The 17,956-nt window shown below is 22.8% G+C and overlaps 1 protein-coding gene across 2 annotated transcripts in view; it reads left to right on the forward strand.

The window, feature by feature from the left end:
• LOC117179706 (DNA helicase MCM8-like) overlaps positions 1-16,488 on the forward strand; it is a 66,623-nt gene extending 50,135 nt beyond the window's left edge. The window contains exons 12-14 of one of the 2 annotated variants that reach the window (XM_033371741.1): positions 3,566-3,788; positions 9,271-9,429; positions 16,202-16,486. In XM_033371741.1, coding sequence (XP_033227632.1) covers positions 3,566-3,788; positions 9,271-9,429; positions 16,202-16,396 — 577 coding nt within the window. In that variant the 3' untranslated portion in view covers positions 16,397-16,486. Of the gene's footprint in view, positions 1-3,565; positions 3,789-9,270; positions 9,430-16,201 lie in introns of both variants that reach the window. The other variant, XM_033371742.1, reaches the window with a different exon arrangement.
• The last annotated feature ends 1,468 nt before the right edge of the window (positions 16,489-17,956 follow it).

A 17,956-nucleotide genomic window follows, 5' to 3' on the forward strand; every position in this document is an offset into this window, starting at 1 on the left:
TTAGTTAAAATCCATATTTTTGGTAGGATATTTAGCTGCATTTTTAAAATAAAATTTTTTATGATTGAAAGTTAATATTTTCAGCTGCAAATTGAACTGTTTCATTTTTTGTTGAAAATGTATCATTTTTAGTTTAAAATTTAAAAATTTTGTTTGAAAATTAGCTGTTTTGTTGAAAAATTGCTCTTCTTGTTGAATTAAAAACTTTTTGGTACAAAATTAATCTTCTTAATACAAATTTGACTATTTTGTTGAAAATTCAATTTTTTTATTGAAAATCAATTTTTGTACCTGAAAATTTAACTATTCCATTTTTTGTTGAAAATTAACTTCTTTCGTTGAATATTCATATTTTTAGGCTGTAAATTCAACTTGTCTTCTAAAAAATGTGTAGTTTTCGTTTAAAAATTCATTTTTTTTTTAAATTCGTCTTTTTAGGTTGAAAATTCATGCATTTGGGTGAGAAATAATGTTTTGGTTGACATTTTAACTGTTTTGTAAAGAAATCGCCTTTTTACCTTGAAAATTCAACAATTTGGTCAATATTTTTCTCTCCTTTCACTGAAAAATATTTTCTGGTCAAAAACTAAATGCTTTTGTAGAAAATTCATCTATTTTTGTAGACATTTGATTTTTTTCGACTAAAAATGCTACCAGCTGTTCAAAAATTTTTGTATTCTGTTAAAAATGTCCCATTATTGTTAAACATTTGTCTTTTCGGGTTAAAAACAGTATTTTTATAAAAATTCGTATTTTCAGGTTGCATATTCAAATATTATGTAGAAAATTCGTTTTTCCTATCTAAAAAATTACATATTTTGTTGAAAATTAATCTTTCTAGGTTAAAAATTCCGTTATTTTCGTAGAAAATTCATCGATTTGGTTGAAAATTAACTTTTTGATAAAAATTTCGACTGTTTTTTTAGAGAAATCACCTTTTTCAATTTAGAATTCATCAATTTGGTGAAAATATTCTTCTCTCCAAACGGAAAATTCTTTTCTGGTTGAAAATTGAACTATTTTGTATAAAATTAATATTTTTGGTTTTAAAATTCATCTAATTTTTAGAAAAATCATACTTTTTTGTTAAATTCCAACTATTTAGTAAAAAAATATTTAATATTTTGTTGAAAATTTAATTTTTTTGTTAAACATTTGTCTTTCTGTTTGGAAAATAGTATATCATTTAAAGAAAAAATGCATATTTTCAGGTCGTAAATTCAATTGTTCTGTAGAAAATTTCTTTTCCTCGTTTAAAAAATTCGTGTTTTTGTGTTAAAAATTCTGTTATTTTCATAGACACTTCAAGTATTTGGTAGAAAATTAACTTTTCGATTGAAATTTCAACTTTTTCTTAGAGAATTCTCCTTTTTGGCTTTAGAATTCTTGAATTTAGTGAAAACGTTTTTCTCTCTAAACGAAAAATTCTTTTCTGGTTGAAAATTTAACTCTTTTGTATAAAATTCATATTTTTGGTTTAAAAATTCATTTATTTTCGTAGAAAATTAATCTCTGTTGAAAATTTACCTTTTTTGTTAAACATTTGGCTTTTAGTTAAAAAAATAGTGATATTTTCAAGAACAAAAAATCATATTTTCAGGTTGTAAATTAAATTGTTCTCTACAAAATTCCTTTATCTCGTTTAAAAAAGTTCTCTTTTTCGGTTAAAAACTGTTATTTTTGTAGAAAATTCCCCTATTTGGTTGAAAATTAACTTTTCGATTAAAATTTCAACTGTTTTGTAGGGCATTCACATTTTTGCTGTTAGAATTCATTAATTTGGTGGAAATATTTTTCTCTCTTAACTGAAAAATCTTTTCTGGTCAAAAATTGAACTCTTTTGTATAAAATTCATATTTTTATTTTGAAAATTTATCTAATTTCATAGAAAATTGATATTTTTTTGATTAAAAATTTATCTTTTCTAGTTTAAAGTTTAATCATTCGGGTAAAGAATTTCTTTAAAATGAAAATTCAACTATTTCGTTGAAAATTCACATATTTGGTTAAATATCGATTTTTGTTGATGAAAATGATCTTTTTTGCAACTTCATCTTGTTGAAAAATTCTCTTTTTCGGTTGAAAATTCAAGTATACTTAAATATTTATTATTTTACTTAAAAATTGCTCTTTTAGATTGGAAATAGAATTGCTTGGTTGAAAGTTCAACTTTTTTGTTAAAAATTATTTTTCTGTTTGAAGATTCATAAAAATAAATTTCATTAAATAAAAATTTAATTATTCCAGTCGAAAATTAAACATATTTTGCTTAAAATCTGTTTTTGTTTGTTAAGAATTTGATTTGTAACAGAAACTTTAACCATTCTATTTTTGGTTGGAAACGATTCTTTTTTTTTATGAAAATTTAACTATTTGATTAAAAATTGGTATTTTTTATTTAAACATTAAACCATTTGCTTGAAAATGTATGTACTTTGTGAAAAATTTGCCATCTTTTGTAGAAAATTAATATTCATGATTGAAAGTTCATATTTTTTGTATAAAATTTAACTATTTCAGTCGAAGATTCATACTCGTAGATGAAAATTTATCAGTTTGGTTGAAAATTTATTCCTTGAAATGAAAGTTCATCTTTTAGGTGGGAAATGAAAATACTTGGTTGACAGTTAATCTCTTTGTTAAAAAATAATTTTTTTTCAAAAGATTTATCATTTTAAGTAATAATTAATTTCTATGGTTGAAATATGAGCTATTTAATTGAAAACTTATTTTACTTCTTTGTTGAAAAGGAATTTTTTTGTTGAAAATTGGTTTATTTGTTGCTTTAAAATTATTTTGTTATTCAAACTGAAAATGTAACTTAGTTTCAGTTAAATATTCCATAATTTTATATAAAAAGTCATCTCTTTCGTTTATAATTCATTTTTTGAGAACAAATTTAATTATTTAATTTTTGGTGGTAAAATGATCCTTTGTAGTTGAAAATTCATCTTTTTGTTTAAAAATTCAATTATTCTAATAACATTTTCGTAAATTTAATTGAAAATTTATCTTTCTGGTTTAAAATTCAACTTTAAACATTTACAATTTTGGTTAAAAACTCATCACTTTGTTTGAAACCGTATCTATTTTTTTGAAAGTTACTTTTTCTGGTGGAAAGTAATTTTTTAAACTGAAAATTTAATTTCTTCCAATGGAATATTCCATATTTTTAGTTGAAAATGTATCTGCATGATATAATATAAATTTTCTTAACTTAAAATTTTGTTATTTAAGTTTTGGTTGACAATCTCTCTTTTTTAGTAAAAATTGATTTGTTGTTAAAAATTTCACTATTTCAGTTGAAGATTCATCATTCTAATTGAAAATTCATCATTTATTTTGAAAATTTGAACTATTTTCTTGAAAACACCGTTATTCTTTGTTGAAAATTAATTTTCAAACTAAAAGTTTAACCATTCAATTTCTTGTTAAAAATTGATACTTGTTACTGCAAATTTTAAATATTTGTTTTAAAATTAATTTATTTTGTAAATTTTTGGTCTCTGGTTTTGAAGTAGTTCTTGAACGGCCCCTTATCAATTTACGAAATTTTATATTTTAGAGAGACTTTAGCTGATTACATGAAAGAGAATCCAAAAGTGATACCTCATTCCGTTTTTCGGAAATATATCGCTTACGCGCGGCAGTATGTGCGACCAAGATTATCGGCAGCAGCGACTAAAGTTTTGCAAAATTTTTATCTCGAACTTCGACAAAAGCAGACGAATGGCGGGAATATTCCGATTTTTCATCGACAACTAGAAGCTTTAATCCGATTGACTGAGGTAAATAACAAGGATTAGTCTTTCCCATATTTCTCCTTTTTTTAAATGCACATTTTTCCACTTTTATAAGAAAACGTGACTTTTTAAAAAGAAAAAGAAACTTTTAGATACTTTAATCCACGTATTTTTATATTTTATTCTTGGCCGAGAATTTTACAAAATTTTTAGAAAAGAAAAATCTGTCCACATTTTATTTTAACCGTTTTTTAAATAATTAATTAAATTGTTGTTTTTTTTAGTTATGATATAATTTATGTTAGACTGCCTGATTTCAATTTTTAAGCGTAAATTTTTACTTAAAGATTTTCAAAATACAGTTTAAAAAATTTAAATAATTAATAGTTAAAAGGGTTTGAAATCAAAGGTTTTGGATCCAAAATATTTTTAGGTATCAACTGTGAATATATATTAAATAATGATTTTTAAATTAAATTGCACTTTAAGATTTAATAAGTAAATAATTTATTTTACAAGACTATTCGGAATCAGTTCACAATTTTAGAATGTGAAGATTTTAACGTTAAAAATTAAACTTTTTCGATTGGAAAGTCTTATTAGTTGAATAATTATGTAAACGCCCGATTGAAACTTTATAAACTATTTTCAATTTTTAAATAACTTCAAAATTATATGTTCATAATTAAAGGATTTTATACAATTTAAAATATTATTTCATTCTAAAATATTTCATTTTTACACCATTCAATTTTGAAAGTTTTTAATTGAGAAAAAGTACAATTACTTAATATTTAGTAATATTTTACTGTTCACATAAAACCAGTAATTATAAATTGAATATTCAAATAAAAAAAAAAGAACTTTTAAAGTATTATTCTATTTAAATAGAATTTAATTTGTAAGTCAAATAGTTGAATTTGTATATATAAATAACAATTTAACACCTATTATTCTTATAAAAAATCGAGTAAGCTATAGACATATTTAGAATTAAAAAAAAATCAAAATTATTTAAAAAAATTAAATTATTTTAAATAATTTAAACGATTTTTCTATATTTAGAAGTTTTTTGAGAATTTTGCAAAGCATCAGAAGAATAAAAAAATTCCGTGAGAAATTAAAAATGATTTTTCAATTTTAAAATTTAATTTTAAGATAATGTTTATAAATATTTCGAAAGATAAAAAATGTAATGCAACATTTAGATATTTCAAGATTTTGAAATAAAATTGTGAAGCATTTTGAGGATTTTTGAACTATTTAAAATGAAAATAATTTAACTTTTAATATAAGAAGTGTTCGATTTATTAGAAAAATATTTATTAAAAAAATTTCTGTTGAAAAATGTTAGTTGCTTCCATTTTATACGTGTAAATTCTTGAGCATTTAAATACACAATTGTTGAATTGAATATCTTTTAAACTTAAATTTTTAAAGTTTTAAATTCAAGAGTTCCACTTTAAGTTCTTTAATTTCCTTTTTTTTTTGCTTAATTTTAAGCTGAAGTAATAAAACGCAATAAGAAAATTCAACTATTTGTGGCTCGAATGTTCAATCTTTTTAATTTAAAAGTCATATTTTTCGGTCAAAAATTCTACTGTTTTGTTAACGCTTCGTCTTTCTGGATGGAAAATTTATCTTTTTTGTAAGAAATTCATAATTTTTGGTTGAAAATGAACTTTTTTGTTCAAAATTCCTATATTTAAAAAAAATCGCCTTCAAAATTCAACTATTTGTTTGAAAATGCAACTGTTTTTGGTTGCAGTTTCGTCTTTAATGTTAAAAATTTCAATCATTTGATTGAAACTTCAATTTTTTGGATAAAAAATTTAGTTTTCTTGGATATAAATTGTCTTTTTGTTGAAAATTCATCTTTCTGGGATTAATAATCAAAAGTTTACGAAAAAATTCGACTTTATAGTTTAAAAAGACAATTATTTTGACCAAAATCCATCCTCTTCGGTAAACATTTTATCTTTTTGGTAGGAAACTAATCTTTTTGATAAAAAATGCATCCCTTTATGTGAAAATTTAGCTTTTGTGTTCGAAAATTATCTTTTTTTTTTATTGAAAATTTTTCAGTGGGAATTCATCTATTTGGTTACAATTTCAACTATTAAGTTTAAAATTATTGTATTTTGTTGATAATTCGTCTTTTTCAGTAGAAAATGTATCTTTTTGTTGAAAATTCATGATTTTGGGATTGAAAGTCAGTGGTTTTCGAAAAAACTAGACTTTTTAGCTTAAAAACTCAACTCTTTTGACGAAAATACATCCTCTTTGGTAGAAAATTAATCTTTTTGGTAGAAAATTAATTATTTTTATAGAAAATTCATCTCTTTATTTGAAAATTTAGCTTTTTTGGCAGAAAATTAATTTTTGTTGTTGAAAGTTTATCGTTCTGGAATTAAAAATCAAAGGTTTTGGAAACATTCCACTTTTTTGCTTAAAACTAAATTCTTTTGATCAAAATCCAGCTCCTTGTGTAGAAAATGATTGTTTTTCCTAGAAAATTCATCTCTTTATTTAAAAGTTTACCTGTCTTGGTCAAAAATTAACTTTTTTTATAAATTGATCTCTTTTCTGTTAAAAACTTGATATTTGTTGTTGTTAGCAATTATTTTTGTTGAAAATTGAACTATTTTGTTGAAAATTTCCCTCTTTTAGGGTGAAAACTAATTTTTTAGAATTGAAGATTTGATTATTAAATTTTTGAGTGGAAATTCACCTGTTTGTTTAAATTAAGTTTAAAATTATTGTATTATCTTGATAATTTGTCTTTTTTAGTAGAAAATTGATCTTTTTGGTTGAAAATTCATCATTTTGAGATTAAAAATCAAAGGTTTTCGAAAACATTCGAATTTTTAGCACAAAATGAGTTTTCTAGGTAGAAAATTCAACTTTTGGTTTTATTTGGAAGGAATTAAATTTTTTCACTGAAAAATTCAGTTGTATTTGATGAAAATTACATTTTTGGTAAAAATTCATCTTTCTGGGATTAAAAAACAAAAGTTTTGGAAAACATTCGACTTTTTAGTTTGAAAACTAATTTCTTTATTTGAAAATTTAACTTTTCTAGTAGAAAATTAATCTTTTTTGGTTGAAAATTAATTTTCTTTCTAGTAAAAGTTGATTTAAAAAAAATGCAACTGTTTTGTTCGCATTTAATAATCTGTTTTGATTGTGGATTCAAATATTCTGTTAAAAATTAATTTTTTTGATTGAAGATTCATCATTTTAGTTGAAAATTGGAATATTTTGTTGAAAATTCCCTTCTTTTAGGGTAAAAATTAATTTTTTGAACAGAAAATTTAATTATTCTATTTTTTATTGAAAACTGATCATTTTTATTAGAAGAATTTTAACTATTCGGTTAAAAAATCATACATCTTGCTGATAATTCGTTTCGTTTAGCAGAAAAAGTATCTTTTTGGTTGAAAATTAATATTTTTGTTTGAAAATTCATATATTTTTTGGAAAATTTATATCTTTTGTTACAAATTTGATCTTTTTTGATTATAAATGCAACCGTTTACTTGATTATGAATAATTTTATTTTGTTGAGGATTCAACTGCTTGGTTGAAAGTAGAACTACTATTTTGAAAAATAATTTTTTTTTGGCTGAAGATTCTTCATTTTAGTTGAAAATTCACCTCACTGAAAATTAAAATTTTTGGTTGAAAATTCATCTCTTTTGCCTGATAGTGAACCTGTTTGGTTCTAAATTCTACTGTTTGGACACAAAATTATCTCTTTTTTTTGTTATAAAATATTCAGCTATTTCAAAATTACCTTTTTTGTTGAAAATTCATCTTTTTTGGATTAAAAGTCAAAGGCTTTCTTAAAAACCAAACTCTTTGAATAAAAATGTGTCTCTTTTGGTAGAAAGTTATTATTTTTTTGGTTGAAAATTATACTCTTTGTTTGAAAATTTAGCTTTCTTTATCGAAACTGAACTTTTCTATTGTAAGTTCTTCTCTTTTCTGTTTAAAATTTCAGTTTTCCTAATCAAAATTTGATTAAAATGAATAATTTTAGTTAGGTATTCATCTGGGCTTAAAATTAATCTGTGTATTTGAAAATCGTGTTTTTAGAAGAAAATATATCTGTTTAGTTGAAAATTAATGTTTACGGTTAAAAATTGGCCTAATTTATTGAAAATTCATCTCTTTTGGTAAAAACTTTATGTTTTTTGGTTGAAAATTTTAATATTTGGTTGAAAGTTCATGTTTTTTTGCCGACAATGCCTGTTGTTTTTAGTAGAAAATTAATCTTCTAAATTTAAAATCCATCTTTCTTGTTAAAAATGCATCCATTTTGTTGAAAATAGAATATTTTTTGTAATTTCAAAAGTCAAATTTTGTCTTAATCAATCGACTTCTTAGCTTAAAAATGAACTTTTTCTTAAAATTTGTCTCGTTTCTAGAAATTCAGTTGATTGGTTGATAATACTTGGCAAAATAAATCTTGAAAATATAAATCTTGTTTGAAAATTAACTTTTTTGTTGAAAATTTATATTTTTTGGATTAAAAGTCTGCTTGAAAACTCAACTTTTTTGTAAAAAAAATTGCAATCTTTTTTGGTTGATGATTCAACTATTTGGTAAAAACTTAACTGTTTAGTAGAAAATCAATGTATTTTCTTAAATTTCCTCTTTTTGTTAGAAAATTAATCTTCTTGATTAAAAATGTATTTTTTTTAAATAAAAAAAAACGTCTTTTTAATAGAGAATCTATATTTTTATTTGAAAGTCGTCTTTTTTAGTAGAAAATCTGTATTTTTAGTTAAAAATTAATGTTTATGGTTAAAAATTCATCTCTTTTGATACAAATTTCATCTTTTTATTTAGAAATACAACTTTTTAATTAAATATAAATAATCTGTTTTTGTTGAGGATTCAACTATTTGGTTGAAATTTCATGTTGAAAATTAATCTTTTTTTTTTTTTTGTAAATGTTTTGTACTTTTAAAAGTCAAATAAAATTCAAATTTTTTCTTAATCATTCCTCTTCTTAGCTTGAAATTTTTACTTTTTCTTAAAATTTATCTCGCTTGTTAGAAAATTAATATATGTTCGTTAAAAATAAACTTTTTTTTTGTTGGAAATCTGTCTTTTCGGCATTAAAAGTCCAAAGTTTTCGAAAAAAATTTACTTTTAAGCTTGGAAACGTAACTCTTTAGATGTAAGTTTATCTCTTTCTGTAGAAAATAATTCTTTCTTGGTAGAGAATTCAACTCTTTAGTAGAAATTTAATTTTTGTTGTCAAAAATAAACTTTTGTGTCTAACATGTATCTTTTTTGTTGGAAATTTCATTTTATTTGTTTAAAAATGCAACTCTATGATGAGCTACTTCGTTGAAAATTATTATTTTTCTTTTTTAAGATTCATCATATTATATTAAAATTCAACTCTTTCTTTGAAAATTGAACTATTTTGTTGAAATTAATTAAATATTAATTACATTAATATTATTTATAAAATTAATTGTATTTTTAAAAATTTCTCTTAATTTTTTGTAAGGCGAGAGCGAAAGTCGAATTGCGTGAAGTCGCAACGGAAATTGATGCTTTGGAAGTTGTGGAAATTATGAAGCAAACGATAAACGAAGCTCCCGATGATAAAACATCATTCGTTAATCTTAACATTAAATCAACCAGTGGAAAACCAACGAAAAATAAGGTAAATTATTATTATTTCTATTTGCAAAATTTTTAATTACTAAGTAAAATTTTTTAAATTTGATGTATAATTAACGATTGAACACTTATTAATTTGGAAAAAATTAGAATAAGTTTATGATATATTTAGAACTTCGACGAAAATTCAAAAAATTGTAAATGAGTTCGAATTAATTTTTAGAGAATATTTAAAATGATTATAAAGGATTTGCAAAATTGCCAAAGAAGAATCTGGAAGATTTGGGACAATTTAAGAAAAAATTTGCAGGATTTTTTTCCGGAAACATCTTTTATAAACGCAATAAAACAGTATTTTAAATACAAATGAAAAAATTTCAAATTCATTTATTTATTTTAATAAAAAAATGTCTTTTCTACTATAAAAAATGACTTTTTAACAAAATACAGGAATTTTCAAAAAAATAATTAAGTTTTGAACACGATAATTGAATTTAAAAAAAATAAAATCCCAACCAAAAAGTGTTATAGTTCATATTTAAATTAAAAATATGAAATTGATAAAAAAATAGAATTTCAAAACCAAACAGACGAATTTTCAACAAATAAAGATTTTCGACTCAAGAAGGAAATAAAAGTTTTTCAAAATTGCTGAAACTTTCAGTCAAAATACGAATTTTCTCTGCAGAAATTGAATTTTTAAATGAAAATATGACTTTTCAGCAAAAAATTAATTTTCCACGAAACTGCTGCATTTTTACCGAACGAACATAAAATTTCAAACCAAGAAAATGATTATTTTTACGACTAAAGACTTAAATTTTCTACCAAAGACCTCTTCGATAAAAAAAATAAATGTTTAACAATGTAGTTTAGCTTTTACCCAAGTAGTTTGAAATTTCAATTAAAAAATAGTTAAACTTAGAATCGAAGAGATGAATTTTTAACTAAAAATATAAATCTTCAAGAAAAAAAAGATTTTTTAACAAAGTGATTCAACCACATCTTTCAAACAAAATAGCTCAATACTCAAACAAAGAAGGATAATTTTTAACGAAAAAGTTGCATTTTTATTTTAACAAAAAAAATTTTTTCTACTAAAATAGATGAATGTTTGAATAAAAAAGATAAATTTTGAAAAGACTTGAATTATCTGTTTAAAAAATATGAGGGTTTAGCAAAAAAAAAAACTTTCCACGAAACTGATGCATTCTTGCCTAACAAAAATGAAATTTCAAATCAAGAAAATGATTTTATTACCAAAAAAAGGGAGAACTTTCAGCTAATAAGAATCGATTTTAAGAAAATGGAAAAGTTACATTTTTAGTTACAAAATTAATTTTGGATAAATTTTTAATTAAAAATGATTAATCTTCAACAAAAAAGTTCAGCTTTCAACCAGAGAGGAATTTTCAACTAAAAATATAAATCTTTAAAAAATTATTTCTTATCAAAGTGATTCGACCAAATTTTTCACACAAGACAGTTGAATACTCAAGCAAAGAAGAATCTTTTTTAGTTTCATTTTCATGAAAAAATGAAATTTATACTAAAAAATATGATATTTGGTAGAAGATTGAATTTTCTATCCAAAAAGATGATTTTTTTTAAACAAAAAGGATGAATTTTTCACTTCTAAAACTAAAAGAGATGAATTTATATTAAAAAACGACAAATTTAATTTGAACTCTTATCTAGAAAAGATTGCAGTTTATTTTTCAACACCAAAATATAATTTTTATACAAAGAGTAAATCTTTTACAAAATAGTTAAATTTTCAATAAAACAGAAGAATTTTCAATCAAATAGATGCATTTTTTTATCTCAGAAAAATATAATTTTTGCTAAAGCAGGGAGATTTTAAAATCAAAAAGACAAAGTTTCAAAAAATAGGTTTAATTTTTAATTGAATAGTTGTGTTTTATTCAAGAAAGATGACATTTCTTCTAAAATAGATGAATTAAAAAAAAAGGGTAAAATGTTATCCAAAGAAGATTCCACTTTTACCAAATAATAATTGTAAACAAGTTAATTTTCTGCTAATTAGTGGAAATTTTAAACAAAAGTATGCAGGGTGACCGCTGGACCGGGAAACCAGGAAATGACCGGGAATTTTTTAAGACTGGGAAAAACCGGGAAATTACAGTGATTTTTTTTTAACGGCAATTTTAGAAATTTGTAGAAGAAAATTCTGTGCACGTTCGATTTCAACAGTTTTTAAATAATTTTGATTTTAAGTTTACATTTTTAATTTTAAGAATTTTTAAATGCTTTCTTAAAGACTTGAAAAAATAAAAGCCTTTGATTTTGAAAATTTTGGATAAAATACATTTTTATTTAATAAATAAACACTTTTATTTTAATTTATCTGTACTTTATGTAATAAAAAGTGGACAAAAACGATTTGACAAAACGATTTTATTAGTTCAAAATTAAGAATTTTCATATTTTAACGTTAAAACTTAAACGGTTTCAATTTGAAAGTTTTAGTCATTAAACAAATAAAACGTGTGACTGAAAGTTTATAGACTATTTACAATTTAAAAATAACTTCATAATAATATATTCTTAATTAAAGGATTTTATTTATATTAAAAAAAAAAGATTAATTATTGAATATTTAGGAATATTTGAATTTTTATTTAACGCAAGTAAATTGAAATCAAATATTTAAAAGTAAAAAATCTTTAACTGAATTGTTTGAGATAGGAAGCCTGGAATCGTTAAAATTTCTAAGAGCCTTTAAACTTTAAAGGTTACAATTTTAATTGTTGTATTTAAAAAATGCTTAATTTGTAAGTGAAATTTTTAAATTTTGACGCATAATTTACAAATGAACTTTTGTAGATATCTATTTGAGTAATTTTGAGAGATTTTTAGGAGTTTTAAAAGAATTAAAAATTATCATGCAAATTTTAGAAAGTTTTCTTAATATCTTCTAGAATATTTTTTGAAAATTTTGTTTAAATCTTCAAAAAGACTTTTTAACTATTCTATTGAAATAATTTTTTAAAGTGAAAAATTATTTTTAATTTTTCTAGGAATCTTAAGAAAATGTTTTTATTTTCTTGAAGCCTTTCACAATTTTTGAAAAGAATCTTTATTTTTTTGTTTAAAATGTGCGAAAATCTACATTTTGTTTTATATCAGGCTATCATTTCAAGTTTTACATTAACTTTAAATCTTTTTAAAACTTCTACATATCTCTTAAAATTACTTAAATTTCGCCTACAAATAATAAATGTTTAATTGTTATTTATACATCCAAATTGTGAAGAAATGTTCTAAAATTTGCAGGATTTTCTGAAAATTGTAGAAAGAGAATCAATTAATTTTGACAGATATTAAGAAGTTCTGAAAAAATTTCCAAAATAATTTTGAATTTAAAACCAATTTAAAACAACTTCTAGGTTTCTCAAGATTTTGTAGCTTTCCAAGAATGTTTAAAGTATTTTAAAAAAAAATATTTAAATTCCTAATTTAAGAAGTGTTCAGTTAAAATTTTTTCAATTTTTCAATATTTGACGTTTCTAGCTTAAAATCCCTTAAAATTATATAATTTTGAAAAGTTTAAAGTTCATTGATTGATTTCTTAATTTAGAGCATTGAAAGTGATAACGTGGATTTATATTTTTTTATATTGAAAAATGTTAGTACCTTCAATTTTATACGCGTAAATAATTGAGCATTTGAATCCAAAATGTTTGTATTAAAAACTCTTAAATTTCAATTTTAAAAGTTCAAAATTTAACAGTTCCACTTTGAGTGCTTTGATTTGCAGTTTAGTTTTTATTACCTCAAGTGGAAATTTTTTTAGCTTTAGTGTTCCATTTTTTTAATTTCATTGACCGTGAAAAATGTTTGCGAACCTGGATAAACCGGGAAATGACCGGGAATTTATTTCGTCGATTAAAACGGCCACCTTGGTATGACTTTTTAATAAGATTGTTAAATTTTCATTTAAACAGTTGGATTTTTTTTCAAGAAAAATAAAAATTCAACTAAAAACCTGTATTTTTAAATCAAAAAGAGAAATTTTCAAAAAAAGAGCTGAATTTTCATCCGAAAATATTTCTATTGACTTTTCAACGCAAAAGTATGAATTTCAAACAAAAAGTACATTTTCTAGGAAATAGTTTAAGTTTCAACAAAACAGTTGTATTTCTCCCAAGAGAAATTCCATATTTTTAGTAACAAAAAATAAACTTTTAAACCAAAAAAGACAAATTTTCAGAAAAAATAATTTTGATCCAAAAATAATTTCTGTTGACTTATCAGCTGAAAAATATGAATTTTTAACTCAAAGAGACGAAGTTTTAATAAAACAGTTGAATTTGCAACCAAAAAGATGTCTTTTTAAGAAAATTGTTAAATTTTCATACAAATAATAAAATTGATAACTAAAAAGATAATCTTCAGGTGAAAGTTTTTGCAAATTTGAAAAAATTACGTACGTGAGTGAAGGACCCCCTTCCGTAACAAACCGTAACAAATTGTTACGACCCCCCCCCCTTAGCTTTTTCGTAATTTAAGTAAGGTCACTAAAATTTAAACAATTTTTACAATATTGTAATAAAATTTGTAAGTTTTTTAAGGATTTTGAAAGGTTTTAAGATAATAAAAAATGTTCTTGAGATTCCTGGAAAAATAATTTTTTATTTTGAAGAAAATATTGTTAAGAAAATGTTTAAAAATATTTCAGGACAAAATCAATCTTTGATGTACAAATAACAAGTGAATGATCATTAATTTGAAACTACCTAAAATAAAAATAATAATTTAACTTATAATTGAAAAAGGGTTCGGTTTAAAAGATTTCAATCGCTCAATTGTTAAAGCTTTTAGATTAAAATTGCTTAAAATTATATAATTTTGGCATTGAGTATTTGAATCAAAAAACTTGAGTTACAAAATTTATAAGTTTAAATTCTAAAATTTTTAAATGAAGAGTTTCTATTTGAGTGTTCCAGTTTGGAATTTAGATTTAATTATTTCAAATTAAACAAATTAGTTCTTTTAAGAATTCGAATTTTTTTATTTCATTGACCGTCAAAAATATTTGCATTTTTATTAAATCAGGGTGGCCGTAGAAAAAAATATGTGTCAACTTTGATTTTAGCCTTTTTTCAAATAATTAGTTCAATTGCTTTTTTTAAATTATAATATCATTCAGTTTAGAATTTGTAATTCGAAGTTTAAAAAATGCAAAACTTTTAGAACAATTACAAATTTTATATTTCAGATTTTCTGTTTTAGGCGTAAATTTTAATTTAAATATTTTAAAATGCAGTTTCGAAGACTACACGAATTCAAAATTAGAAGCCTTCGAAATCGATGATTTTGGATAAAAAACATTTTTAGTCGATCAGCGATCAGTACCAATTAAATATAAATTAATAATAATTGACTTTACAAGACGATTCGGAATAACTTCACAATTTTAGAATTTCCAGATTTTATGGTTGAAAATTAAAATGTTTCAATTATAATGTCTTATTAGTTCAATCATTAAAAATGGGCTATTGAAACTTTAAAAAATATTTTCAATTTAAAAATAATTTAAAAATAATATATTCATAAACAAAGGCTTTTATTAAATTTCGAATATTGTTTCAGTCTAAAATGTTCCATCTATAAAGCATCGAATTAAAAATGTTTGTAATAAAAAAGAAAACATTCCTTAATATTTAAAAATATCGGACTGTTCATTAAAAATAGTAATTATAAATCAAATATTCAAAACTAAACCAAGAAAAAACTGAATGATGAACGTTACAATTTTACTTTTTCTATTTAAAAAAAATTAAATTTTTCAGTCATATTCTTGAATTTTAATGTATAAAGAACAATTGCACACCTATTATTCTTTAAAAAAAGTTCGAGTTAGTTTAAGAGATATCTAGAAGTTTTAAAGAAATTCGAAATTAATTTAAAATTTGAAATTATTTCATATAATTTAAATTAATTGTCTATGCAAATATAGCCCACGGCCTAATTTAAATCAAGATATAGATTTATGCAGATTTCGAATAAAAAATTTAGAAGCTTTTTAAGATTGTGAAAGGCTTTAAAATAACAAGAAAGATTTCCTTAAGTTTCTACTAGGAAATTTGAAAAAGATTTTTTTTTTGACTAATTAATCTGAAGAGAATATTTAAAAAGATTTACAAAATTATGAAAAATGAATATGGAAAATTATAAGACATTTTTTTGATCTGGCAGGATTTTTTGTTGTAGGAAAAATTCGAATCAGTTTAAAAGATGTTTACAATTTCTAAACAAATTTAAAAAATAATTAAAAATTCGAAGAAATGTAAAACAACATGTAGCTTTTTCAAGACTTTGAACTAACACTTTTAATCATTTTAAGGATTTTTAAACTATTTAAAATAAAAATAATTTAACTTTTAATTTAAGAAGTGTTTGAAAAATTTGTAATTCATTGATCAATTCTTCAATTTAGAGCATCTTTGAACTGTACAATTGATAAAAGTTGAAAATTTGTAGTTTGGCAGTTTAGCTGCATTTAATTGAAAATTGTTCAGTTGAAAATTGTCAGTAGCTTTCATTTTTATACATGTAAATTATTGAGAACGTGAATAAGAATTGGTTCAATTCAAAAACTTTTTAAATTTGATTTTGAAAGTTTAAAATTCAAGAGTTCCAGTTTGAGTAAATTCATTTGCGGCTCAGGTTTTATTACTTCAGATGGAATATTTTTGACCTTTAGTGTTCGTTATTTTAAATTTTATTAACCGTTAAAAATGTTTGCGAACCGGAAAAAACCGGGAAATAACATTTTTCTACTTCCACAGATTGTGGCGTTTATAAATCTTTTAAAAAGAGAAAGAATGTCCGAAAAACAACTGTTCACAAAGGGTGAATTAGAAGAAATAGCAGAAGATGGTGGAATTTCAATAGACGATATGACATCATTTATCGATCAACTCAACGAAAAAGGCTTTCTCCTCAAAAAAGGATCTAACTTGTACAAATTTTTGCCATCTTGAAATCGAAAATCTAAAAAATTCAAAATCATGATGCAATATTTAAATTTTTTAATTATCATCAAATTAAATTATCTCAAATTCCATATTTATGTTTACTATATCTTTAAATTTAATAAAAAATGATATTTTTTTACAAAACGTTTAATTTTAGATACATTTATTATAAATTTCACAGATTATAATTGAGCCTTTTGAAAATTTATTTATTGAAGAGTTTCGAAAAGAGTTTTTCTAGATGTCTTGAAAGTTATAAAACTTCGAAGCAATCAGCTTTGCAGGGTAGACGACAGTGAAGATATTTGCAGCAAAGGGGACGTGGTTTATGAAAACAACCTGGCCGGGAACATGGTCTCTGGGGACTATATCTTGTAGGTGGAGTTTCCGGCCTTGGAAGTAAGGTAACTATACATCTGGAAAAACAATTTTTTTAAAATAGTTTTTCAATTTATTAATTAATTTTGATTTTTCAGACAACTGTGGGTCCTTCCGAATTAAAGTTCTTAAAGAATTTGTTGTTTAAACAATTATATATCATAATTACTACATATATTTTTACAAAAATATTGTAGAGTTAAATAAACATATTCTTTTTTAAATCACGGAGTTTCTACAGGTCGGGTAATTCCAGAAAGTCAGGAAATGTCAAAGAAAACCTGGTAGAGTTAGGGAATTTTCGAAAAATTCCCTAACCTTCTCTTGATGAGAATGCAATAAATAAAAGAAAAAGTTTTTGGTTCCGTACCTAAAGGAGGGACAAATTATTTGTTGGACACATTTTTTCTAGGATTTTTCATAAATATACGTTTTTTCAAGTCATATTGCAAGAGATTTGAATGAAAACAATATTATACAATAAAATTTCTCTTATGATTATAATTGTTTATATTATAAACAAAGTTAATGTACTAATGCAGTAATCAGGCATCTTTCGAAAGAAATATTCATTGTTTTCGATGTAAATTTTTTTTAATAAGGAAATTTGTGATAATTTTAGCAAAATTCATAATCAGTTGATTAATCTTATGATTCTTTTAAAGAATTTAATAAACAAATAAATATTAGGGCATTTGTCGTCAGAAAGATTCGGTTTTTTCAATGCCAGTCTTTTCAGTTGGGAACTTCATGACAATTTAGCAACATTCATAATAAGTTGATAAAATTTATGATTTCTTTAAACAAATTTAATCAAAGAATTAATTAATCAAGTATTTGTCTACAGAAAAACTCGTTTTTTTTCTATGTCAACTTTTAAAATTAGGAAGCTCATGATAACTTCACCAAAATTCATAATTTTTTTGATCAATCTTATGATTTTTTTGATCAATTTTATGATATTTTTGAAACAAATACATTAATGAGGCATTTGTTGACAGAAAATTTCGTTTTTTTCCATCGCAACTTTTTTAATGAGGAACTTCATTAAAATTTCAGAAAAATTTATATTTTTTTGATCAATTTTGTGATCAATTTTGTGATCAATTTTGTGATTTTTTCAAACAAATTTAATAAACAAATGCATTATTGGGGCATCTGTCGACGGAACAATTCTTTTTTGTTTCG

Source organism: Belonocnema kinseyi, chromosome 9 (genome assembly GCF_010883055.1).
Source record: "Belonocnema kinseyi isolate 2016_QV_RU_SX_M_011 chromosome 9, B_treatae_v1, whole genome shotgun sequence".
Lineage (NCBI taxonomy): Eukaryota > Metazoa > Arthropoda > Insecta > Hymenoptera > Cynipidae > Belonocnema > Belonocnema kinseyi.